At 41.8% G+C, this 27444-nt stretch overlaps 1 protein-coding gene across 1 annotated transcript in view; it reads right to left on the reverse strand.

Moving 5' to 3' along the window:
* PRDM5 (PR/SET domain 5) overlaps nt 1-27444 on the reverse strand; it is a 173195-nt gene that overhangs the window by 53536 nt on the left and 92215 nt on the right. The window contains exons 11-13 of the mRNA XM_055142408.1: nt 16098-16191; nt 12067-12227; nt 6756-6849 (exon numbers count right to left, since the gene is read on the reverse strand). Of these exons, the coding sequence (XP_054998383.1) occupies nt 6756-6849; nt 12067-12227; nt 16098-16191 (349 nt within the window). The remainder of the gene's footprint in view (nt 1-6755; nt 6850-12066; nt 12228-16097; nt 16192-27444) is intronic.

A 27444-nucleotide genomic window follows, 5' to 3' on the forward strand; every position in this document is an offset into this window, starting at 1 on the left:
CGAAGGTAAGTAAGAGGAAGAGTTAAGTGGTGGGCTAAAGAATAAGCAATAGGGGCTGGAGCGATAGTACGATAGTACAGCAGGTAGGGCATGTGCCTTGCACGCGGCAAACCCAGGTTTGATTCTCAGTATCCCATATGGTCGCCTGAGCACCACCAGGAGTGATTCCTGAGTGCAAAGCCAGGAGTAACCCCTGTGTATTGCTGGGTGTGACCCAAAAATAAAAATAAAAAAAGAATAAGCAATAAAAAGAACAGTCAAGTGAAATACTATGAAAGGTCTAAGTGCTAGTTTAGTTGTAGGTGTACTCAGAAGTCATGCAACTTCAGGAAACTATTGTGTTTTTGCTGATAATTTGTTTGGCTAAAGGATTTTCATTTTTAAAAGTTTCTTCTTCTTTTTTTAAAAAAATACTGTTCTCAGAAGCTGTTCCTGGCAAGTTCTGGGACTAGGATCAAACCTGGGTTGGTCACATGCAAGGCAAGACCCTACCCACTGTGGTATCTCTCCAGCCACTCTAAAAATTCTTTTTACTCTAAAAATAAAATCATATAGGGAAGCAGATGTCCTGTGCACACTTGCCACCAGGCTCTTGTTCCAATCATCTACTTTATGAAGAGTGTGCTTCATCAAGTGAGTACACGGTTGATACTTTTTTTCAAAATTTATGAAAAACCCACCTTTTTTGTGAGACTTCAACCTTGTAGTACAAAATGGGAATAAGAGGAACAGAGCAGGGAAGAGGAACAGACAAAGAAGATGAAGCAAAGCTACAACAAAATATTTATTTAAGAATAAAATCATCAAAACATGAAAGAATGAGATATTTTTAATTAACAAAAATAAAAAATAAGGCAGACACAAATATTAAGGTTCTTCTAAGAACTGGCAGGGAATAATCGAACAGCTAAGTCATTCCATCCCATAGAATGACCATTAGTCCTAGACAATGAGAACACTGTTCTAATAAACCTACATGATAAGATTGCCTTTAATGCAACCTGCACTAAAACTGTCACTATACAGAAGGAAAGTGACCAAGAAAGTGACACGGAAGATTCCAACAGGCAAACTGGAAGGAAGAAACTCAAGTCCTGGTTCCTTTTCATGAAGTAGTTTTGTTTAAATGTATCAAAAAGATATCCTGAATGTCTAAATTGCTGGAATACTATAAAACAAAGTGAAATCAACTTTTTCAACACAATGGCAAACAAAGACTGCAGAGTCCAAAAATATCTCATTTTGCTGGATTCAATTCTGTATCCACCCTGTTGAAAACTCCAACTTTCAATGAGTTCATCTTTTCTTAAGAGGAAAAAGTTAACTTGTCTGAACAGCTGACACCCCACAAAACAAAAAAACCAAAGAAACAGTGAAACAATTGATAATACTCTAATCTCAGTGGCCACACACTCTCAGTGGAAACCAATGGAATCTCTTAATTTGCCCTCAAGGAAAATAAAGTAAAAGTCGCTTTGTAAAGCCCTCTTGAGTACAAGTATTTTAAAACATTTTTTGCAATAAAAGCAAAAAAAGGAGGATAAATCATACATTCTGACATATGAAAGTTATCTCAATTTGAAATTTGAGCCAAACTGAGTTGGCATTCTTATTGTCAATGGAATACCCATTTTTTTACTTGAAACGAAATGACTGATAACACCATGGCTATTGATCTTGAGTATATGGCGAACATTTGGTTGTTCTTTTTTAAAATGAAACGACTGTCATTTTCAAACAGCAAGCATGGCTAATAAAATAGTATTTCTTACAAGTGCAAGAATTAGAGCAGTCAAAAATAATTTGGATTTGAGGAAACTTTCATCTGCTTCCACATGCCAAAGCTTCCAAATGATTTTCCCCAGGGAGATCAGTGATGACATCAATACATGTGGGAGAGTTCAGAACCCAGTGGACCAGCATCTCGCCAGCTATTTGTGTGCATGTTACAGAAACCCAGAGCGGTAAGTGGGTAGAAGTGCAAGAGACACCAGTGGATTTTAGGGTAACAACACAGCAAACGTTGACTGCGATGATTTTGGTTCTTCATAACTATCAACCTTCAAAACGAGTTTGTAGTGAAATAACATATTAAGAATTATTTTTAATGGATTTTTTTAAACTCCCCCTTCTAAAAACATATCAGACTGAGATCACATTTTCTGCAGATTCTGCACCAAAAGAACATAAAGCAGAAAATGAAGAAGCAGAAGTGAAAATCCTTCTTTCCTCTTGAACAGGTCATGAGAGAGAGTGTAGGAAATGTGAAACAATGTCTTCCTCTTCTCCCTAATTGTATTTCTGATTAGGAAAAATGTAATTATCGGCTGTGAAAAAAGATAGGTTGTTGTTATCACAGGATGTGCTTATTATTAACAAATTAATAAATATTCTCAGCTTTTAATTTCTGAAATATTCTGTTGTTAATTTCTGATATTCGTAAATAGCTACAGATAAAGCCCAATAAGCAGCCCCCCCCCCCGCCATCCACAACTATTAAAAGTGACTTGAAAGGGGCTGGGGTCAGTTACGAGCCCAGTGATCCAGAGGGGCCATCTCAGCACTGGACCACTGGTGTGTGTTACCATCCTCACCCCATCTTTACTCAGGGCCTACCAGTACATACCTAATATACCTGCACAATCTATGGCCCCTTGTCCTGCCATGCTTCCCTAAGGAAAGTTCCATGAAACCGTGTGACTTCACGAGTTACTGTTAACTTCTCTGACAAATTAGTAAGAGACAAACAAACGTCTAGAGTTTTACACTCATAGCTCGCCACACAAGCCCACGTGATCACCAGGCTGGGGTCCAGCTCGGGACAATCAGGCATGGAACTGGCTGGGGAAGAAGATAGAGAGCGAGCAGAGAAGCCTCGCATCTACTGGCCATGCAGGATCAACTGTGGATGCCCAGATGCCAGCAGGCAGCCTGGCATAAGGCCACCAGGGCTACTGAACCTAGCCACTAAAGGTGTAGGTATGGCATCAAAATTACCCAGATGCTATAGTCCGTGAAAATTAAATGAGTCTTGGGGTCAGAGAGATACTACAGCAAGTAGGGCATTTGCCTTGAATGTGGATGACCCAGGTTCAATCCCTGGCATTCCATATGGTCCCCTCCCCAAGCCCCGCCAGGAGTGAGCACAGAACCGGGGTAAGCCCTGGGCACAGCGGGGTATAGCCACCCTGCAAAGGAGAAAATTAAATGAGTCTGATTTTAAACAAAGAAAAGTTGTTATAGGAAAACAGCTAAGCAATTCTCTATCTGCATGAACAAAGATGTGTCACCTGTAGTTTGATTTATTCATCTAAATGCCAATGTTCACTTTGGCACTCTTGTCTACATTTGACCAGTCAGTTCTTGGGCCGAGTAATCACATACTCAGGAGGTCAGAATCGGCCTGACATCTGACACAGATTCATGCAGACAAAAATAAGGAATCCGTGCATAAAATTTGGGGGGTTTCAGACTAGTCTTTAGAACAAATTTGATTTGATATATAATTCTACTATAGAAAACAAGAAGAAACCCTGCATATATTTAATATTTTAGAGAAAATTCTTGGAGCTAAAATTCTTTTTTTTATTTTTTTTATAATTTATTTATTTTTAATTAGAGAATCACCGTGAGGGTACAGTTACAGATTTATACACTTTTGTGCTTATACTTCCCTCATACAAAGTTCGGGAACCCATCCCTTCACCAGTGCCCATTCTCCACCACCCGTAAACCCAGCGTCCCTCCCACCCTCCCCAATCCCATCTCCCCCCCACCCCACCCTGCCACTGTGGCAGGGCATTCCCTTCTGTTCTCTCTCTCTAATTAACTGTTGTGGTTTGCAATAAAGGTGTTGAGTGGCCACTGTGCTCAGTCTCTAGCCCTCATTCAGCCCGCAACTCCCTTCCCCCACATGGCCTTCGACTACAATGTAGTTGGTGATCGCTTCTCTGAGTTGCCCTTTCCCCGGAACGTGAGGCCAGCCTCGAAGCCATGGGGTCAACCTCCTGGTACTTATTTCTACAGTTCTTGGGTATTAGTCTCCCACTCTGATATTCTATATACCATAGATGAGTGCAGTCTTTCTATGTCTGTCTCTCTCTTTCTGACTCATTTCACTCAGCATGAAACTTTTCATACCCATCCACTTAAGTACAAAATTCTTGACTTCCTTTTTTCTAACAGCTGCATAGTATTCCATTGTATAGATGTACCAAAGTTTCCTCAACCAGTCATCCGTTTTGGGGCATTCGGGTTTTTTCCAGATTCTGGCTATTGTAAACAGTGCTGCGATGAACATACATGTGCAGATGTTGTTTCGATTGTACTTTTTTGCCTCTCTGGGATATATTCCCAGCAGTGGTATTGCTGGGTCAAATGGGAATTCAATATCTAATTTTTTGAGAATCGTCCAAATTGTTTTCCAGAAGGGCTGAACCAGTCGGCATTCCCACCAGCAGTGAGGAAGGGTCCCTTTCTCCCCACATCCTCTCCAACAGCGGTTGCTTTTGTTCTTTTGGATGTGTGCTAATCTCTGTGGTGTGAGGTGGTATCTCATGGTTGTTTTGATCTGCATCTCTCTGATGATTAGTGATGCAGAGCACTTTTTCATGTGCCTTTTGGCCATTCGTATTTCTTCCTTGGTAAAGTTTCTGTTCATTTCTTCGCCCCATTTTTTGATGGGGTTGGATGTTTTCTTCTTGTAGAGTTCAACCAGTGCCTTATATACCATTGATATCAACCCCTTATCTGATGGGTATTGTGTAAATATCCTTTCCCATTCTGTGGATAGTCTTTGTATTCTGGTCACTGTATCTCTTGCGGTGCAGAAGCTTTTTAGTTTAATGTAGTCCCATTTGTTGATCTCTGTTTTTACTAGATTGCTTAGTTCCGTGTCACGTTTGAAGATACCTTTATCTTCAATATCGTGGAGGGTTTTGCCGACCTTGTCTTCAATGTACCTTATGGTTTGTGGTCTAATGTTGAGGTCTTTAATCCATTTTGACCTGACTTTTGTGCATGGTGTCAGGTCAAGGTCTAAACCCATTTTTTTGCATGTGGTTGTCCAGTTGTGCCAGCACCATTTGTTAAAGAGGCTTTCCTTGCTCCACTTCACATCTCTTGGAGCTAAAATTCTTGAAGCTAAAAATATTGTTTTCATCCCTTTGCAGAGAGATGAAAATAATATTTAATATTCGATTTGCTATTAAAATTGGGTGGGGGGAGGCACTAGTTCAAGTAAATTACTCTTTCTCATACCCAATCTTTCTACCTGTAAAATAAAGGCACGTGACCCCTGCTTTGTAAAACACACCACACCAAACGTCACAAATTCAATGACATCATATAGTTTTAGGGCAGTGTATGCATTTTATCCTGATAGGCTGCTGAAATATGCTTTGCCCAATTCTCCCCACTCTCCTTCTATCTGTGGACTCGACATATTAGCACGCACAGACAGCTCGGGAAATCAGAGGAGCAGACTCTCCAGTTCTACTTTCAGGAGATTGAAGACCTCCTCCTAGAAAGACAGTGCAGAATAGAGCATGGCAGCCTTCACGTTTGCCCTCAGACTGTGCCACTGTCCACACTCTCAGAAGGGGGTCCTGGTGCCACCCCAGGCTCCATGCCAATTGCAGGGCCCATCTCTACAACTCTCCTAACCAGCACCCGGTGTCCACAGAGTTGCTGTCCAGGGAATCCATGGTGTGACCGGCCCAGGGCTTCTCTTCGCCTTTGGCTTCTTCTTTCTGCTGCCTTATGCTTCTGTGAGCAGGCTGGCCTCAGTCTTGACGGCTTCCCTGTCTGCCGCTATGCCTTAGCAAACATCCCCTTCTTTTCCTTCTTTAGGGCACCCATTATTATCTCAGCTGTTATCTAAAGCGCTTCAGCTGTTCTTGCTAATATGTTTTATATCAAAGCATCAAAGCGATTTGAAGATAGTAATTACTAGCAGGTCTCATTTTTTCATTTTAGCCAGGAATATTCCCAACTTACACTCCACTGCTGCGCTTTTCTGCTCCCGTGATTAATAATCCCCGGGTGATTCTCAGCCTATTTGAACATGTCATTATTCACCAAAAAGGCACCGTCTCAGGCTCTGTGCTAGGCGCTGGAAAAACACCCATCAGAAAAGCCAAGCTCCCCACTCTGGTAAGAGCTTCTATGAGGATTTATCTCAATCTTTTCAAGCATATCTCTATTCGAAAGATAAAATTCTTAGGAGATTCTTTCAAGACCACTCATCTGTTCATTCATCCTTTACTAGGACAGTCAGTTTCATGGAATAAAATGTGCAGGAGGTTGTGAGAAATGAAGGAAGTCTCCAGTAAAACTCCAGTAAACTTATAGTAAACTACAGACCTCACCTGTGTTCCCAGAGAAATTCTATTGCTTTTAAGCAACGTTCAAAGGGCTTATAAACTTGAGAGGTCCCAATGATGTGAGTTACAGGGGGCTTTTGAAGAAGTGCACTTGCCCTTCCATAAACAACTACTCCTTTCACCATCAGAAAGTCACAGCTGTGTCACCACCAGTCAAATCACATCCAGTTCAGATACTTAATATCTCTTGGGAAAAAAAAAACACTCCCAAATTTTCTCAAGCAAGGAACTGGGTTTTATAATACGTTCAGGGAAAGGAAAGGGGTCAAGATTGCTTCTTACGCTGGGAGGTATTCTGTTAACATGACACCAGGCCTGTTCATGGGGAAATCTGCTGTCTCGAAATGGTACCCCGGTTCGCTGTTCACATACCTGTGTGGCTGCGGATGTGAACTCTCAGGGTCCCGCTGCTGGCAAATTTCTGGCCACAATAGGGGCAGATTTTCTCCTTTTCTCCTGTATGTGTCTAAGTAGAAAGGAATAAGAAGGCTTGAGGACAAACATAAAGAATGGGGTAAAGAAATGATGAAGTGCTTCTGACAATGGTAAATCCATTTTTGCCAAGGATTAGGTTTCATTAAAATGATTTACTATCATGATGAGATTTTCAACAATTTATCATGGGTATCCCCATGGGTCTTTGACGAAAAAGAAAAACAACAACGTTGGAATCGTGCATTAGTGCTAATTCGAAAATAATTCCGCAGTTTACTTTTAAGCCTTTATGGAGCCCCCATCTAAAAAACGACTCACTTACACAAAGCCGGTTCATGCTCGCAAACACGTGGAATCAGGAGAGAAGCACAGCTGCCTGGGGCTGCCGCCAAGAAACACTTCCTTAGAAGCATTTTTCACATTCTTTGTGTGTATTTAGCTCTCGAGGACAGAATTAATCTCAATAAAGTGATCCGTTACCTGCACTACGCTTGTCTGACTGGGCCGATTTAACTTAAAGGCAGAAAGGGAATATAAATCTGTCTTTGACCTTTACATCAACAAGGGTTAATGGAGCGGTCAGCTGGAAAGAACCTTCCTGTCCTCAGCAGACTTTTAATCTGGGCAGAAGACTACCTCACAAGCAAAGACGAATGAGTAGCATCGAAAGTGGGTTTTGATAAAAGGTTAAGAGTTCAAAGGAATAAGGGAATAAGTATGACCCCCTACCCCCACTAGACAAAGCAGCTGGGACATTTTCAAGTTTTTTCATTTCACAATCTCGTCACGGGAGAACAGTGATTCCACCAACATCCAACTTCAACCACTACCGTCCCCTGTCCTGCTGGTCCCATAAAGGAGAGTCAACACTACTCTCAAATGCAGTTTCTCAACCAGGACAAGGAAAAGAAGGGCAAGGAAAGCAAATGTCTTTAGATACCTGCATGCTCTTTATGACAAGGGTTAAAGATATTTTTTTCTTTCTGGGCCACACCCAGCAATGCTCAGGGGTTACTCTTGGCTCTGAACTCAGGAATTACTCCTGGCCGTGCTCGGGGGACCAAATGGGATGCCGGGGATTGAACCTGGGTTGGCCGAGTGCAAGGCAAACACCCTACATACTTTACTATCACTCTGTCCCAAGAAATATTTCTTTTTATTTCACTGATAACCTTAAAATTAATAAGGCCGGTGAGCAGCAGGACTGGGTCACTGGTAACCCAAAAGTTAATAAAAACATGGAAACACGGAATGTGTCACCAACACTTCACCAAACAGAACCCTCGGGGCCTGGGTCTCTGCTGGTGCAAGTGACTGGCAGGTATCATGCACTTCCCTCCCACCCCCAGTTCTGAGGCATCGAACCCAGGGCGTCATACATGCAAGGCAGGTGCTTGACCACTGAGCTACCTTCCTGGCCCTGCAAGTATTATTACTCAAATTGATATTGACTATGAAAACAGAAACAGCTGATCTGAAATAAAGTCTATGAAGCCAGGAGACCGCTCAGACGCAGTTCGAGTGCCTGCCTGCTTTGCGAGCAGAAGGCCATGAGTTGGACCCCTGGTGTCCTCAGCAGGGGCTGTGCACAATCCTGGCAACTCTGTTCGCAAACATCAGGCGCCAGGAGCGAATTTCTGGGCACCCCGGGCCTAAGTAAGCTCAGCAACCCAAGGTGGCACCCCAGGAAAGCACCACAACTAAACAGCTGTGCCACCAGGAAGGTCAGGCATGAGCCCCCTCACCCCAAGCATGTGTGGATCTGCGGGCACTGCAGTGGTCTCCTGGGTGGGCACTGCACCAGCTCAAGGAGGCCGGTGAGCAGCAGGACTGGGCTACAACCTCCAGAAGTGCCACGACTGAATGCGCACACACCCCTGCCACAGGAATGGCTCTCGCCTGTGTCCAGAGGAGCCAAAGCACGGTGGGGATCTCACTAGAGCACACAGCCATAGCAGGCGGCAACAGGACACTGAGGGGACAGGGAGCCACTGGGTACAGACCTACAGTGGCCTGGTGACAAGTTACAAAGTAGCAAGGGGGAAAGTAGCAAGAGCAAGAGAGAGAGAGAGAAAGAGAGAGAGACAGAGAGGAGAGAGAGTGGACACACAAAAGAGTGTGTGTGTGAGAGACAGAGAGAGATACAGAGACAGATAGAAAGACAGAGAGAGTGAAAGAGAGAGCATACGAAAGAGTGTATGTGAGAGAGACAGAGAGAGATACAGAGACAGAGACAGAGAAAGAGACTGAAAGAGAGAGCACATGAGAAGAGTGTGTGTGAGAGAGACAGAGAGGGTGGGAGGGATGGCCTGCCATGAAGCAGGGGGTGACAGGAGAGCAACTGGGGTCATTGGTGGTTGGAACGGACAGTGGTAGAAGGATGGGTGTTGGATCATTGTGACTGAAACCCGATCATGAACGGCTTTGTAACTGTATCTCATGGTGACTCAATAAAAATGAAAAATAGAACGAAATAATTTTTTTAAAAGTAGCAAGGGAACACAGGTGACAGGGCTCCAGCCGCAGACTTCAGACTGGGAAAGTGAACAGCATATTGATGAATTGGGACAAGTCTTGGCCGCCATACACTGGAGGTGGGCGGTCAGTGATGGGTAAGCCAGGGACGTTGTACTCTGGACCAGGCATCAAGGAACTAGACAAGATGCACAAACACGGGGAAAAGAAGAGGCCTGGACACAGAGAGGGCCTGGGACCAGTCTACTGCAAGTGCACATATAAACTTTAGCATCGAAGTAAAAAAAAAAATGGGGGTGGGGATTGATATTAAATTCAAGCTTGAGACATATAGTCTAATCAACTGCCGTGCTGGCCAGTGACACCCTACAACAGACATCTCCTTGAGCCTGCACTTGGCAGGCACTTAACTTTCCATTTTCACTAGGAGTTCTTATACAAAACAGTTATACATTCTTCACACCTCAGTAAGAGCTGCACTCCCCTGGTTCACATTATGGTTCAATTTAAAGTAAATGGTCTAACATTTTAACATACACCAGACCTATCGTCCTCTTGCTGCTGACAGAAGGGACAAAATACGGCAGTGCTTTCTCGATGCGTGCAAGGGTGTTTCGAAACGGTATACATCTACTGTTACACCCCGAGATCGTTCCAAGCAGGTGACTGCCAATTGACTGGCAATAGCTTTATAAAATCCACAGGACTTCTGCTGCTGCTACATAAATATTTCACTGCTCACACATACGATCTAAGTTTCTTGGGTGGTAGAAGTTTCAAACAAAAATGTCTAGTCATGAAAAGAATGAAAATATTCCTTTGGCTTTGTGTTTTGCGAGCTTTCAAAGATACTGGAGATAATGCTAAAAGAGAAGCATAAACTTGGATAAGAAAGCATGGAAACAGGATGCTATAAGAATAACAGGTAAGAGAAGGAAGTAGCCAAAGCATTACCAAGTATATTCTGCAATGACCTGTTATTTAAGACACTGAGCATTTGTTGATCAAGAAATGACTCTATTCCCTCCTTTGGAAACATTTACATTAAAGATTCACATCAAAATAAAGACCAGGGGGTGGCCTGCATGTAGCAGACTCTAGTTTGATCCCCAGCATCCCACATGCTCCCTTGAGCACAGCCAGGAGTGATCCCAGAGCACAAAGCCAGGAGTTAGCCCTGAGCACTGCTGAGTGTGGCTCCCCCCACACACCCTTCCAAAATAATAAAGACCAGAGATATGATATGAGGTCATGTGGCCACAATAGCGGCCATGAGATTTTGGATTTCTGTATTTTAGTATTTCAGTAACTAAGTCCAGAGGAATTTCTGCCAGAAGTTGCATCATCCCATTAAAAATTTTGGACACCTGGGGCCGGAGCGATAGCACAGCGGGTAGGGCGTTTGCCTTGCACTCGGCCGACCCGGGTTCGATCCCCGGCATCCCATATGGTCCCCCAAGCACTGCCAGGAGCAATTCCTGAGTGCAAAGCCAGGAGTAACCCCTGAGCATCCATCGCTGGGTGTGACCAAAAAAAAATTTTGGACACCCTGAAAAAAAATAATAAAGACCAGGGAGAGTGTGAATCACTTTTCTACATCATTTTGAGACATGAAGAGGTCTAAAATCTATCATTCTTCACAGTTATTTCCAAATAACATAAAAAGCATTGCTTTGGGGCTGGAGCGATAGCACAGCGGGGAGGGCATTTGCCTTGCACGCAGCTGATTCCTGAGTGCAGAGCCAGGAGTAACCCCTGTGCATCGCCAGGTGTGACCCAAAAAGAAAAAAAAAAGGGTTGCTTCTATGTATTACCAGGATTTTTGCTGTTTTAAAAATGCATTTAAAATGTACTTATTCAACAAATAGAAAACTTCTAATCTACTTGTGATTTAGCCACAACAACCACCTCTAATCCCCAGGAAGTCCAAACACTGTTTGATCTGAGCTGAGCAAATGCTTGCCAACCTCCGTCCCTGTCCCCAAAGCCTCCTGGCGTCCCAGAGATGCAAGACATGAGGGGTCCTGGCAAGCCGACAGAGCTTGCTCCACACACCAGTCATGAGCACATGAAGAAGCTTTGGAAATTATTATTTTGGAAGGAACATCATTAAGCAAAACCCATCAGGATTTCTCTTAGTGCTGTGCAGCAACATGGGGTTAGCCAATAAGCAATACTATAACCTTAGGAAATGGGGGAAGGGAGAGTGGACAGCACTATAGAGAAAGTCTTTGTACTTTGTATTGTTAGTTGTGTGTGTCTGAATCTAGACCTGTGCTTTAAAATAAAAGTATTATTTAAAATATCCGATTATCAAAAATAAAATAAAATAAATAAAATTCTCTATTCATTTTCCTTAAAAAAATCATGTTTACTGAAATATATAAAACCTGATAAGCTCTCACTGAAAACATTTTTTTTTCTGATCCATCCATCAGTCAAGCTTATTTTTAAAATTATGTTAATATTAAAATACATAAAACCTGGTAAGATCCCACTGGCTGAATACTTTTTTTCTGATCCACCCATGAGTCAAACTTAGGTAGGATTAGCTACAGGGAACTCAGATGCAACTCGAGGCTCTTTCGAGGGAAAATAATGTCTTTTCTCAAAAAATTAAGACAGTGGACATTTTCTGAAGGGCTTCTATACATCAGGCATTCCTTATCATTATGAGAAAACACGGTAAGTGATTTCAAAACCATCACATAAGAATGAGACTCATGACTTCAAGTTTAAATAAACTAAGCCTAACCAGACATCCGCTACTCACCTTCTTATGACTTCTGAGAACAGAAGGTGTTACAAAGGCCTTATTGCAGAGCTCACACCTGTATTTCTTGTGTCTTTCATGGACCACTTGGACGTGGACATTCAAGGTGTCCTTCCGCTTAAAGGTGGCATCACAATGATGGCACTTAAAGGTCCTCTCACCTTAGCAATGAAAAGTCAAATAAGAGAAACATAAGATGCATGAGCAGGTTCCAGGTAATGCTGATTCTAACCTACAAAGAAGAGAATTTTCTTCAGTGTGTTTTATTTTTCTTCCTCTTTTTCTCTTGCTTTATGGTTCTAGAAATTTATCATGAATTTAAAAGGCTCTGCATTTGCTAATTATGTGAACAGAGAAAAACCTTCCACCTTTTTAATATTTTCAGTTTCTTTAACTGGAAAATGTAGGCAATAAATGAGTTAATATTTTGAGACACAGTATGAGGGTTACTTCCCATAGGAGCAGATGGATGGAAAGAAAGAAAGAAAATGTCCCTTTCAGTCCTCAAAAAGCCTCAGTGTGGCTTCACTTCCTTCTCAGACACAGTCTGGCTTGTGAGGACAAAAATCCCAGAAATCCTTTACAAAGATTCTAAGGTGTCTTTAAAGGCTCATAGGTGTACCCTCTCTGTTGTTCTTGGGAATACATTAGTCTCACTTTTAGCACTTCATATTAAAGACACTTCTGGCAATGCATGTAGATTATTGGATGCCGTCCGCTTCCTCGGAAATAGCCCAGTACTATATGAATAAATCCAACTAGAATTTCAACAGATTTCCCTTCTCAAGGACTAATTAAATTATATTACCAGAGATTCACATCTTATACGCATGAGACGGCAAAAAATATCTAAACTTTCCAAAACAAGAAATTACTTCATTTCAGCCAAACACTTCTAACCTGTGTCCATTTAAACTAGCTCACCTTTAGAAATTAAAAAACCTTGGGGCTGGAGCAATAGTACAGCAGGTAAGGCATTTGGCTTGCATGCAGCTGACCTGACTCAAGCTCCACCATGCCATTTGGTCAGCCGCCAGGAGCAATCCCTGGCCACAGAGCTAGGAGTCAGCCCTGAGAAGAGCTGGATATGGCCCCAAAAAAACGAACAAACAAAAATGTCACTGTCACTGTCACTGTCATCCCATTGCTCACAGATTCGCTCAAGCGGGCACCAGTAACACCTCTATCATGAGACTTGTTGGCTGGAGCTACAGCACAGTGGTAAGGCATTTGCCCTGCATGAGGCTGACCCGGGTTCAATTCCTCTGCCCATCTCAGAGAGCCCAGCAAGCTACCTAGAGTATCTCGCCCACACCGCAGAGCCTGGCAAGCTACCCGTGGCATTTTTCGATATGCCAAAAACAGTAACAACAAGTCTCAAACAAAAATGTAAAAATTATATTACTTCCTCATTTCAAATTTTAGAATGGAAAGTAGATCTGAAAGTTTTATTTGTTTAAAATGTATAATCAGCAAAAACAATTGTCAATTGCCAAAGGACTGTATATGTTAGTTAATACTAAATCGATTCAGACTGAGAAAAACTTAAAAAAAATCTTAATGATTATTGCCAGAAAAGGACTCTCATTATACTTCCAAGTGAATCAAACAGTATCAGTAGCAAAACCTCATTAAGGGGCTGGAAAGAGAGTACAGGGGGTAAGGTGCTTGCCTTGCACGCAGCTGGCCTGGGTTCAATCTCAGGCACCACATATGGTTGTTGAGTACCAGCAAGCTAGAGTACTCAAAGGTGATAAAACCAGAAACGGATGCAATAGTGAGGCTAAAAAAAACACTAGATCCCATTTGTTAGTACGGAAAATTGATCCCTTCTAACTCAAAAGAGGCATTGAGAACTATAAAAATATACACCAGCATTTTGGCTCAAAATAGGGATAAAATTTGTCATAGTTAGATTGGAAATGTTGGTGTTTCCTAACAGAAAGTCACTGGTTATGAGGCTGATCATCACTGCATCAAGGACAGAATCTCAGGCAGAAGAGAACCAATGAGATGAAATCAGAAGTAGATTCCTGACACTCAAAACTCCTTGCTATTATGTAAAACAGAATTTCATCCTTCCAAAGAAATAGTTCCTAAGCATCAGGCCAGGTGATTACACAAGTCTTAGAGTGGATGGCATTCATGGGTCTAAATATCCCATCTAAAATTTATTCATCTCCTAATGGTGACTTTTCCATAATCAAAAAATAGCGAAGTGGGATGGAAATTCCTTGCTACAGGACCAGTTGTAGTTCTTAAATGGAAAGTTTTTCTCTGGAAGGAAAATAGCAAGTCAAGCCAGCATGCAGACTGGCAAGGTGTCCAAATGGACCTTCATATGGAAGAGGCACCTTTAGTCACAACCACTCCCCCTCAGAACTCACAAGAACTCTGGAGTCTTTATTAACATGTATTTTAGATGCTTCTAGTTGGCCTGAGAAAATTTCTTTCCAGATACTATCTCTACCATCAGTTGTCAGAATGACTAATTGTTTTGTTTGCCTCAGAAATATTAAAAATTTCAGGAGCAGTAGGAACATGGTGTGTAGGGGAGGTTGCACTGATTAAACAACTCATTAAAGCAGCAACTGTCATCTCTTTGGGGCCGTTTCCTTTCAAGTTCAATAGAGACGTGCAGTAAATCTCAGCTGTGACATCTTGTCCTGGTGCACTGCCCTGCAGCAGGAAACTTAAAAACTATTACCCGAGACACAGCGCAGGACAGGACTGCCGGTCTCACTTCCTGTGAGGAATCTCATTCGAAGGAAAAATTAAATAAAGACCCTCACCCGGAATGGGGGAGCAAAAGGGACAAATACGCAAGAGCTCTGAGGGATGGTAGAATCATGGCACACTCTACATGCTTTTACGGGGTTAAGCACTCTGTGGCACGGAGGAGCTGCTTTAGGGCCACACTAGCACTGAACACACCAGTCATATGTTCCACCCACAACACACATCTCCAGAGTCCATGTTCTGCCTTTCCAAGAAAGCCAGACATGGATCTCGAACCTTTACATTTGAAGGGACCAAGGCCTGTTTCATCACTAACCTCCAAGATGCTTTCCTGAGCAAGCGTAAGAAATGCTTCCTTTCCAGCAGGTCTGACTTTGGGGTGGGGGGGTAGAATAGTAATAGTGAGTTTTTTGTTGAAATATTGAATGTAATCAAAGGAAAGAGAAAGTAAAGTGAAATTTATCAGCTACACAGGTGGGGTAGGGGGCTGGGGAGGTGGGGGGTGGGGGGAAGGTTTACTGTAGTTCTTGGTGGTGGAATATGTGCACTGGTGAAGGGATGGGTGTTTGAGCATTGTGTAACTGAGACTTAAGCCTGAAAGCTTTGTAACTTTCCACATGGTGATTCAATAAAAAATTTAAAAAAAAAGAAATGTCCTTAGATACAAATGTAAATAGGATGCAATGATAGAAATTGTAAACGGGATGCGAGGATAGAAAATAAAATGGCTCTCAACTGATTTCTCTCGCTGTGAAAAATGAAAATAAAGCAAAGCTACAGGAAGAGAAGGTAGAAGGTAGCATGAGGAGTCCTTTTCATTTTTGGTTGGGGTTTTCTGTGTGTTTGTTTTGTTTGGGGGTCACACTTGACTATGCTTTAGATTAACTCCTGGCTCTGTGATCACAGATCACTCCTGGAGGTCTCAGGGGACTAGATGGGATGCCAGAGATTGAGCCCAGGCTGATCATGTGCAAGGCAAGTACCCGGCCTGCTGTACTATCTCTCCTGCTCCTTTCACTTTTGGAAGTGGGCTATAGGGCCAGAGAGCCAGTCAGTGGGGAAGCACTTGCCTCAAATGCTGCCGACCTTGGTTCAATTCCTGAGCACAGAGCTAAGAGTAAGGCCTAAGTCGAGCTGGATGTGGCCCAAACCCCCAGGCCCAAACACCCCCCCCAAAAAATAGTGGATTAGATAACTGCTTCCAGGTCACTTCCCTGAAGCCTCTATTCTCAAATGACCCACAGCTCCAAGGTGAGGGAAGTCCTCTGTCCTTCATCTGTGTGGTGACTCACTGTTGTGTATGAGCAGGTGTCTCTGCAGAGAAAACGGGGTCCGGAACAGCGCCTGACACTCCTCGCACTGGAAGGGCCTCTCCTCAGAGTGGGTCTGCAATGAAAGACAGGCATCAGGTGGGTCTGGACGCAGCAGCTGCCATGGGCAAGGAGCAGCATTCCTGACTTGCAAGGAAGAAAGGGGCAGTGGCCATCTCCTGATGGACATCCCACACAGACACACTCAGTGTTCCCAGAGCAGATGGCCCCAGTGCTGTGAGTCAGAGTCATCAGGTCTCGTGAAGGAAGCGGGTCCCCCATCCCAGCCCAACAATCTGGACATACACTGGGGTCCCTAGGGGCCCAAATTGCAGAGTGAAACGATGCACAATTTCTCTCAAGACTAAGTTCCCTTCATGGACAGGTTTTGTACCAAGAAATCTGTCAAAAAGAAGATTCTTTCTACCCTTATCCTCAACTTCACTGGATGACTCCAGATCATTTTTAGTTCTAGGTTAATTCTAACAGAAATTAAGCGACTCAGTGAATATATACCATTATTTGATGATGAAAAAATATTGTCATTGTCTCTTATAAATGAGAAAAACAAGCCTTGAAGTGTTTCAGAAACTAGCCAAATATAGCAAACAGCATAGATGCAGCAAACATCAAACATAAGATAGAAAAGATACATCAATAAACAAGAAAACAGAAAGGCAGCAGACCAGCCTAAAACTGAAAATTGATGATAACAAAAGACAGTGATCCGCTTCATCTGTTTCCCTTTACATATCAGTATTAGCCCACTTGGTACAAATCTGTGGATAAAACCCTATTCTAAGAGAACAGTGATCCCGAATAAGTATATATGGTACAAACGCTTAGGACAGATATAGGGAAAATATTTTTTAAATGCAAACTATAGATATATAAGTGTGCTTCAAATATACAGGAACAGCAGGAACTCAATAGACCAGGAAAATAGTAAAAAGGGTGGGTATCATTCATTCCATGAAACATACACTTAGCACCAAAAAAGTAAACACTTCAAATATGGTAGAATAGTTGAATGCATCTTAATGGTATCAGAGAAACGATACCAATATTTGGGTGAAAATGAGCCTATTTATCAACCCTTATAATAAGGTAAATTCCATTCAATCCAAGTGTATTTCCAGACTGAAGGATAAAGTCTTTATTATATCAGAATAGTAAATTTAAAACTGACTTCTCAATAGAGGCCCAGATATTTGGATGAAAGAAATAAATTAAAAACCACAAAGCAAAAAATATTTGAGACAAAAACACTTGCAACATAAAACTGAAGTTTAACACAGCTAATTATTAATATACTTGTCACATTAATAATGGAATGTAAGGACTTCAAAGATAATGTTCTAAGGATACTCCTCCAAACAGCACTGGTAAAAAGGCTTCATTTCCAGCCAGTCTATGCTTTGTACTTTATAACGCTCTGAGCCAGTCGTATTTTACATGCTCTGAGTATAGTAATTAAAAGAAAAACAATGGGTGGGTCAGGAGAGATAATACAGAGGGCAAGAGTTAGCCTTGCACATTGGTCAATGCAGGTTCAATCCCAGGTATCACATATGGACCCCTGAGGCCTGAGCACAGGGCCAGGAGTAATCCTGAGCACTGGCTGGTGTGGCCCAAAAACAAAATAAAAGAAAATAAATAAATGATATGGGGCCTGGAGAGAGTACAGCAGATAGGATGCTTGCCTTCCACATGCATCCAGGTCTGATTCTAGCACTGACACCCCATCTGTTCCCCGGAGCCCTACCAAGAGAGATCCCTGAGCACAGAGTCAGGAGTACATCCTGAGTACTACTAAGTGTAATCCCCCACCCCACCCACCAAAAATAACCCCCAACAATTCCCTTATTCTCTTATACTAACAACCAAGGACAAGTAAATGACAACATACGTTATCTATGCTATGAAGAAAAATTTAGAAGGAAAGAAGACAGCCAAGTGTTTCAGACAACAGGCAGCAATTTTAAGCCTGTGGTGAAGGAAATCATGGTGAGAAGGTGGCATCTGACAGAAGACCTTCAAGAGGAAGGGAACCGAGATGGGTATTTCTGGGGGTGATCTTGGTAGGAATCACCACTGGAGCCAGTGTGATTGCAGCCGGGCAGCAAAGCAGAACAGTGAGAGACCAGGTGAGAAAAATGCGATACGTATGGGAAGAAGTGAATCCCTAGGGTCCGGCTGGCTCTTCCAGGAATTCTGTGTTTCACCATGAAATGTAAAATCTCTAAGTTGATGACTGGTGTGATTCACCTGACACTTACCAGGATGCTCAGGAAGCTGAGCTGAGAACAGGAAGCAGGTAGGTACCCGAGAAGCAACGGGAATCAGTCAAGGAAAAGATGAGTAAGGCCATTTACCAGCCTGGCAGTCACAGACACCAAGTATTAGGCATCCGGATAGAGGAGGAGCGTAAACAGGCCCTGCTGGGGTACTTGGATCTGAAGCACAGAAAACAGCAAGAAGGAAGCAGCTTCAGGACTGCCCTGAGGACGGCTGGGGTGTATTCCTCCATCAGCACCAGAGAGAAGAGGAACTGAGGAACCACGTGGCTGAAGGGGCAGAGGTTGCATTTGGAATGAGCTCCATGGCTCCCTGTTTCCAAATAACAAAAGCATCTATCTGTTGACTAACCCCGTTGAGGAATGTGTTGGTCAATTTCTGTGCAAACTACGCTATTTCTTATCTTTTTTTAATATCAATTTTCTATTTCATTGGATTATCATGAGATAGAGCATTACAAAGCCATATCATGATTGGGTTTCAGTCATACAATGTTCCAATGCCCATCCCTCCACCAGTGCAATTGCCCAGCACCAGTGTCCCCAGTGTCCCTCCCACCGTCCCCAAACCATCTCCCATCCCAGCCTGCCTCTATGGCAGACACCTCCTTCTCTTGCAAAACACACTATTTCTAAAGGAAGGCTCTTAAATAATTTCAACAGATACAAGCCTCATGGACTAGTTGGGTTTTATGTTTTTATTTCCTATGATGTGGGAAGTCCTCCATAATATATTTTTGAGTGGAAAAAGTAGATGTTATTCATGCTACACACAACACTACTCACGAAGAACAGGGTCTTGGAAGATAGTCTACAGAACACAGAGGTGCATTTCAGAGAAAAAAATCAAGGATGAGGCTTTGGAGGGGGGTTCTGATTTGCTTTGTTTTAGGGCCACACCTGGCTCTTCACTCAAGGATTGCTCCTGGTTGATGGGGGCACCATATGTAGTGCAGGGGACTGAACAGGGGTCAGCCACACACAAGACAAGTGCTCTAACTACTGTACTACCTCTCCAGCACCAAATGAAGCTTTTAAAAATATATCATAGCCTTCATTCTTCATCTCTAAGGGGTGCCAAACTTTTTACTGACTTAATAATTTCATTATCCATGAATTATAGAAACTCATGTAAATGCCAAGTCGTGGTGATGGATTACTCTATGAAATAGTATTATGAAATGTAACTTTATATGCCAGAGTCCTTCTTAGGAATCAAGTTTGATTACTGTTGCAGATGGAGAGCAAGCATAAGAAAATTTGTTACAATATTCATAACACCTAAAAAAAGTCTCCAAAATACTTCTGAAGATTTTTGGCATTATGCATATATAGTAATTACCAAATTAACATATCTCTAGCCTCATAAACTGAGTATTCATATTATGGAAACAGAATAAGATTTTCAACAGAACCTTTTAATTTAAAATGGCACTTTGAATATCAATAATATATACTGCAACACAAAAAAGTACACAGTATTTACTAGAAACTGTATTTCTTCTTTGGGTAAAGTGTAAAACAAGAAAACTGTCATAAAATTCAGAGGAAATAACTACATAGAGAAAATAAACTTGGAAAAAATATTGTAGCAATAGATGTATTAGTACTATACTTTTTAAAAAAGTTTTATTATTGAAGTCTCAGGTCTACCAGAGTTTATTACTGTCCCAATGGAGGACGTAACAAACCAAAAACCACATAAAGTGTATGTCATCTGGCTGTTCACAGGGTTGAGGAATAAATTTTTATTGTTGGCTTTATAACTGACTTCCTTAAAAGTTCTCCTCCACACAAAAAATGAATGGAAACCAGGGAGATAAAGAAATCAGCTTAAGCTCTCTATAAGGAAAAGTAGCCCATGCCTCACAGAAAAGACTGGAACATTTTGGTGCTATTCTGGTCTCAATGTTCCACAGCCTTGCATAGCCCAGCCCAACCTCCAAGTACAGTGCTCAATCCCAGAGCCAGTCAAAAGAGCCTTGAGAATTCCCTAGTTAGGAGAAGAAGGGCACACTACAGAACGCAGGGCACTAACCTTGAACGCGGCCAACTGCATTCAATTCCCAGCACCCCAACTGGTCCCCTGAGCCCTCCAGCAATGGTCACAGAGTATAGAGCCAGGAGTAAGCCCTGGACACTGTTAGGTGTGGCCCCAAAGCAAACAAGCAAAAAAGAATTCTCTAATCAGGAAAAAAGAGGGAAAGTCATGATTTTTCTTAAGTCATCCTTATAAAGTAGTCATTTAGGGTCCCACTCAGAGACCTTCTTCCCCTCTACCATATTGCAGGGAAACAGTATCTGATTTGTAACCAGGGATGATTCAGTCACCATTTGATCCAACACTCTTCCAGTAGCTTGGACCAGTAACTTAAAAGTTCTGTTTCTACAACAGACTTCCCACTTATTATAGCTAACCTAGCGCTTACAGAACAAGTGTATTTCTCTTGCATAATTCCCATTTCTCAATTAAATATTTGCTTGCAGCATAAATTCCTAGAAGTTAACAGATGATAAAATAACATTATTCCAAGTATTTAGTCAGACAAAACAGATGGATAGATAGGTAGACATATAAGAGGGATAAACAGGTGATATAGAGAGATGGAATTGATGAGATGAAAGAGATACAGGAAGGATAGAGGGAGGTTATGGAGATTCATGAACAAAAGTAAGTATAAAAATTGGAGCTAGAGCAATAATATAGCAGATAGGATGTTTGCCTTGCACGAAGCCATATAGTCCCCGACCCTGAGTTCCCTCCCCCTCCTCCCCCATCCCCGCCTCCACCCCAGAGTGATCCCTGAGTGAAGAACCAAGAGTAAGCCCTGTGCACATTCAGGTATGGCCCCCAAACAAACGACAAACAAAAAGATTATGAGAGGTTTCAAACAGTATAATAGTAGTGGGTATGAATATTTTATGCCATTTCAAAAAATAAATTCTTGTTCAATCCAAACTAGAAATCCAAACTAGAAATAAGTCAGTATAACTTTCAAAGGCATTAATGAATAATTGATAATACTGAAATAAGAAAGTTTTCCAACTAAAACAAAAATTAAAAACTCTAAGTACTCAAGTCATAAAACTCATTTGTTCTTGTCATACTTGAAAACACAAAACTATACAATTATTATTCAAAAGATGAAAGTTGATCAATAGGGAAAATAAAATAGTAAAGTCTAACTGACAAGCATATCTCAGAAGGAATATACTTAGAAAATAACCAAATTTCGTCGGCCTTTGTTAACATGCAACAAAATGTTACATTTTAATTCTCAGATCAAAGAAGAGAAAACTCACGATTCTCTCTTGAGCACCTTACCCTACTCTCTTCCACTTTCTCTTCTCCCCTTCAAAAACCTCCAAATAAAATCTCTTATACTTTAAAAAAAAAAGGGAAAACTCACAAGATCAAATGTTGGTGGTAGTGCAGATAAAGGACATTTAACACTACGAAGTGAAAACTGGGCTTTTTCACAAGGCTTGACACAGGAGTAATCGAAGCTAAATACTGTTTGACCCATAACTTTTATACCTGAGACTTACTAACATGCATTCTCTGAACACCACTAAAAAAATGTGGGTAAAAGAATATAAACTGCAACATTGCTCAAACTAGCCATACTTCACACACACACACACACACACACACACACACACACACACACACACACACACACACACACACACACACACACACACAAAGAGTGGCTTTATAGGAACCCACCAAGAACTCTCCAAATCATGTTAAGGCTGATTTCAGCTCCTGAGTGATATCAGTGTAATAAAACCACTGCCACGAAACATCTTTACTTCGCCCAAGTCAAGCTGAAACATTGTGCTATTCTCCAAACTCCCCCCAAAAGAACTTCTTGCACAAAAACAGCATGATGGCATGGGGCGATTCCCAGGGGAAAGGTGGTGCCCTGTGTGGGTGCAGCATTTCACTTGAAAATGCAGGGCTGGAGTGATTGCACAGCGAGTAGGGCGTTTGCCTTGCACACAACTGACCCGGTTCGATTCCCAGCATCCCATATGTTCCCCCAGCACCACCAGGAGTAATTCCTGAGTGTAGAGTCAGGAGTAACCCTGGTGCATCACTGGGTGTGACCCAAAAAGCAAAAAACAAACAAACAAAAAAAGCAGAGAGCACAGGGCTGAACTGTGCCCAGGGCACATTTGGCATGCAAGTGCTAGCCTGGGGCTCTCAGGGAGAGAGCAAGGGAAGAAAAAATGGTTAGAGGGCTGAGGGCGCGGCCGTTCCAGCAGGATTGAGGGCAAAAAAACAGGGAGGGAAGATCCTCTGTTAAAGTCAGGGAATAAAAGGGGATCAGGTAAGGGAGCAAGAGATGTGAAGTGGAGCAAGGAAAGCCTCTTTAACAAATGGTGCTGGCACAACTGGACAACCACATGCAAAAAAATGGGTTTAGACCTTGACCTGACACCATGCACAAAAGTCAGATCAAAATGGATTAAAGACCTCAACATTAGACCACAAACCATAAGGTACATTGAAGACAAGGTCGGCGAAACCCTCCACGATATTGAAGATAAAGGTATCTTCAAAGGTGACACGGAACTAAGCAATCTAGTAAAAACAGAGATCAACAAATGGGACTACATTAAACTAAAAAGCTTCTGCACCGCAAGAGATACAGTGACCAGAATACAAAGACTATCCACAGAATGGGAAAGGATATTTACACAATACCCATCAGATAAGGGGTTGATATCAATGGTATATAAAGCACTGGTTGAGCTCTACAAGAAGAAAACATCCAACCCCATCAAAAAATGGGGCAAAGAAATGAACAGAAACTTTACCAAGGAAGAAATACGAATGGCCAAAAGGCACATGAAAAAGTGCTCTACATCACTAATCATCAGAGAGATGCAGATCAAAACAACCATGAGATACCACCTCACACCACAGAGACTAGCACACATCCAAAAGAACAAAAGCAACCGCTGTTGGAGAGGATGTGGGGAGAAAGGGACCCTTCTTCACTGCTGGTGGGAATGCCGACTGGTTCAGCCCTTCTGGAAAACAATTTGGACGACTCTCAAAAAATTAGATATTGAATTCCCATTTGACCCAGCAATACCACTGCTGGGAATATATCCCAGAGAGGCAAAAAAGTACAATCGAAACAACATCTGCACATGTATGTTCATCGCAGCACTGTTTACAATAGCCAGAATCTGGAAAAAACCCGAATGCCCCAGAACGGATGACTGGTTGAGGAAACTTTGGTACATCTATACAATGGAATACTATGCAGCTGTTAGAAAAAAGGAGGTCAAGAATTTTGTAGTTAAGTGGATGGGCATGAAAAGTTTCATGCTGAGTGAAATGAGTCAGAAAGAGAGAGACAGACATAGAAAGATTGCACTCATCTATGGTATATAGAATAACAGAGTGGGAGACTAACACCCAAGAACTGTAGAAATAAGTACCAGGAGGTTGACTCCATGGCTTCGAGGCTGGCCTCACGTTCTGGGGAAAGGTCAACTCAGAGAAGCGATCACCAACTACATTGTAGTCGAAGGCCATGTGGGGGAAGGGAGTTGCGGGCTGAATGAGGGCTAGAGACTGAGCACAGCGGCCACTCAACACCTTTATTGCAAACCACAACAGCTAATTAGAGAGAGAAAACAGAAGGGAATGCCTTGCCACAGTGGCAGGGTGGGGTGGGGGGGAGATGGGATTGGGGAGGGTGGGAGGGACACTGGGTTTACGGGTGGTGGAGAATGGGCGCTGGTGAAGGGATGGGTTCCCGAACTTTGTATGAGGGAAATATAAGCACAAAAGTGTATAAATCTGTAACTGTACCCTCACGGTGATTCTCTAATTAAAAATAAATAAATTAAAAAAAAAAAAAAAGGGGATCAGGATTTGGCAGCGAGTCATAAGTCAAATATTTATCCCAGAGCCAAGAAAGGGTTCAGAAAATCAGAACAAGACAACATGCTCTAATTAAACATTTAAAGAGGACTTCGATAACTCCGGCTAGTAAACTAAATTAGCGTAGAAAGAAATATGCAATGATCCCTAGATCGCTGATAGGCTCATTAAATCAAGAACGAGTCCAGAAAAAAAGGCAATGCTGTGTGTGTCGCAATCGAGTTCAGAAATATATTTAAAATATATCTTCACATTGCAACCGCTACTTAACTAAGCGAATTAAATCTTACTGGGAGAGGGAGGGATTGCATAAATCTTTTCTTGGATTTCACTTACTCAAGAAATATCTGCTGTACTCAAAGCACAATGAAATTGCTGTATCAAAGTGCATGGCCCGGGTACTATGAGCTAAAGGACAGTGGCATCGTCAAGCTTACAGCTGAGAGGGGAACATGAAGGCTTCTGAGCAGTGCCTCTGGGCTTACAAGTACACCTCAGTCAGGTTTAATTTCTATGCACCCCACTAAGTATGAGTTTGTCCTCGAAGCAAATGTGCTGTAACCTGGCACACAAAGGGAAGTGAACACATGACATAAAAGACCCCACTACTTCCTCTCTCTCTCTCCTGCACGTGAGGAACTCTGAGTAACTTACTCTTGGTCTTCAAGAGAGACTCTGCCACAGGAGATTTTTCAAGAACTCTTTTTCCCTATTACGTAAAACTTCTCTCCTGTATTATGGATTTAGAATCTAAATCATCATCTATTTAGGGAGACAATGGTCCTTTCCTTTATGGTCTAGTGGCATTTCACTCGGGCAAAGTTTGATTTGTAGAGTCTTTCAGACTGTGGGACCAAGACCAGAGAGAGCGTTTTTATCAAACCCCAACAGAGAAGCAGCACACGTGTGTGGTATGCACTGTTTCATGAGATGACACTTAGACTGAGCTGTTCTACTCAGATATTTCAAAGGCTGTGCTGGACCAGTTACATGAATTTAAAGATGCAGAAAGAGATCACAATCCAGAGTTTGGAGAACCCTGGATGAGACGATTACCCCAGGAATCCCCCAAAAGAAGTCATTATTCCTGAAGAAACTGGGAGGAAAGTTTCTCACAAGTCTCTGAAGTTCTTTTCTGGAAGGTTCTAGAAAGGGTCAGGTTAAAAGATACTTTATTTGAACAGCCATACCCCTGCCCTCTGGGAGGTTATGACTTCATCTGCACAAAACCCCTCTGTACACACTTCAGTCATCAAGCAAATAGCCAGCTCCTGGAGACACGATGATTCAGCGCAGAGAGAAAGCCTGCCTGCACTAGGAGGTATGTGTACCTTACCCAGATTCTGCTCTGAGCAAATTTGTGAGAGACAAAACGGAAGATGTGGGCTCCTTGATTAATTTGTCTCCTGTGATTCTGAAACTTTTTTCCACTCAAGATTTAAAGAGTCAAAGTACATGTGGAACCAGAAAAATATTTTTATACTCGCTAGATTCTAAAAAGTCTACTGCAAATCACGTCAAATGATCATTTTACAAACGATGAGAAATCAGAAACACTTATTTGGTCTGTTGAGCCTCTATAACGAGCAGGATGATGAGACCAGCATATGGTTTTAGAAATAAAAACCTCCCAAGTTTTCGCTTAACATCGTGATGAAAAAGTATTTCTTTTGAAAGCCAATCTATATGTTAAAGCACAAATTAGAGAAATTAAGCCCAAAATAAATTGAAAAAGTAGCATAGCAGTGCATAGGCCACAAAATAAAATTTATTGAAGACCAATTTTGCTCATGCTATGTGATGAAAACAATCTGATTCAATGTTGTTATTTTTCCCTGTATATTCATATTTTTGGATTCAGTTTCCTAACCAGCCATTAAGGAATAATGATAGGGGGTGAGGAGAGTGGTTTTTGCTTTTTCACAGTCTTGGAGAATATTTCAGCGTTTTCATAGAACCACACCAAACACATGCTAGGATCATAACACAGTGAGAAGCACATTTGTCTTGAATGCGCTTTCCACTTTGGAAGTTACAGGCCTCGTTGCTTCTAGCCTTCCTAAGACATCATTATTACTTTTGTATGATTTATGGCTGAGAGTATGAGAGATGGTGCAAAAATCCAGTGCCAAATTCCCATATGGCATATAACGCAAGCCAAGCTGCGAGAAACTCATAAATGTGGGTAGATCAGTTTCACCAAGGAAAGAAGCAAGAGGGTTCCAGAGTCTGGGCAGGAAACTAGGCAGATAATTTTTTATAGTCATGTAATTCCAAAGCCGCAGTAATGAATGTGCTCCTGTCCCTGGACAGACAATGCCTGAGTTAAACAGAAGGGCGGGCAGCAAGAAATCAGGCAGGCATGATTTGGGACACTATCCATCAACTCTGTTTACCCTTTGGTACATCTCTTAGAATGCAGCTGAAGTTGATATCATTATTTTCATGATGCCAAAAGAAATCAGATGTTTCCTTCAAGTCCCAATGAATATAGAAATGCCTAAAATTCCAATGAAATATCATAGGAAAGTAAATCAATTAAAAAAGCTATTCATATTACATAACAGCATGCTGAAATATATCAACCCAAATCAGTAAGAAAATATCACATCATGAAGACATTGTCAAAACACATTTCTAAGATTTTGAGAATATGAAGATATTTATGAATATATTTATTTATATTCTATTGATATTATTATTAATATAATTAATATATGTTTATCTGTTAATATATCATATATTTAATATATTTATTTATGTTCAAATTTTGAGTTCAACTTGAACACTTTTAATTATCTATTCAAAACTGATAAGACTCTGAAACAAAACTTGAGAAAAGTGTAGGAAATACAAACAAAAAAATCAATAGAGCCCTAATTAGAAAGAAGGAAGCGGAAGTTAGCTGTACTGAAAAAAGGCATAGGTGAAGTTCTTTAGGGTCCCAGGAAAGCAGAAAGCGAGTGACAGAGTGAGGAGGGTTTATTGAGTGCACGGTACACAGCAAGCCCTCAAACGAGATCTAAGTCTACACATTAAAACTTGTTCAGATCAGTAGAATTCTACTTAAAATATTTGAAAGCCAGAGTGAGGCACTAGGGTTATGCTTTGGGGGAGGTCTGGA

This window comes from Sorex araneus, chromosome 6 (genome assembly GCF_027595985.1).
Source record: "Sorex araneus isolate mSorAra2 chromosome 6, mSorAra2.pri, whole genome shotgun sequence".
Lineage (NCBI taxonomy): Eukaryota > Metazoa > Chordata > Mammalia > Eulipotyphla > Soricidae > Sorex > Sorex araneus.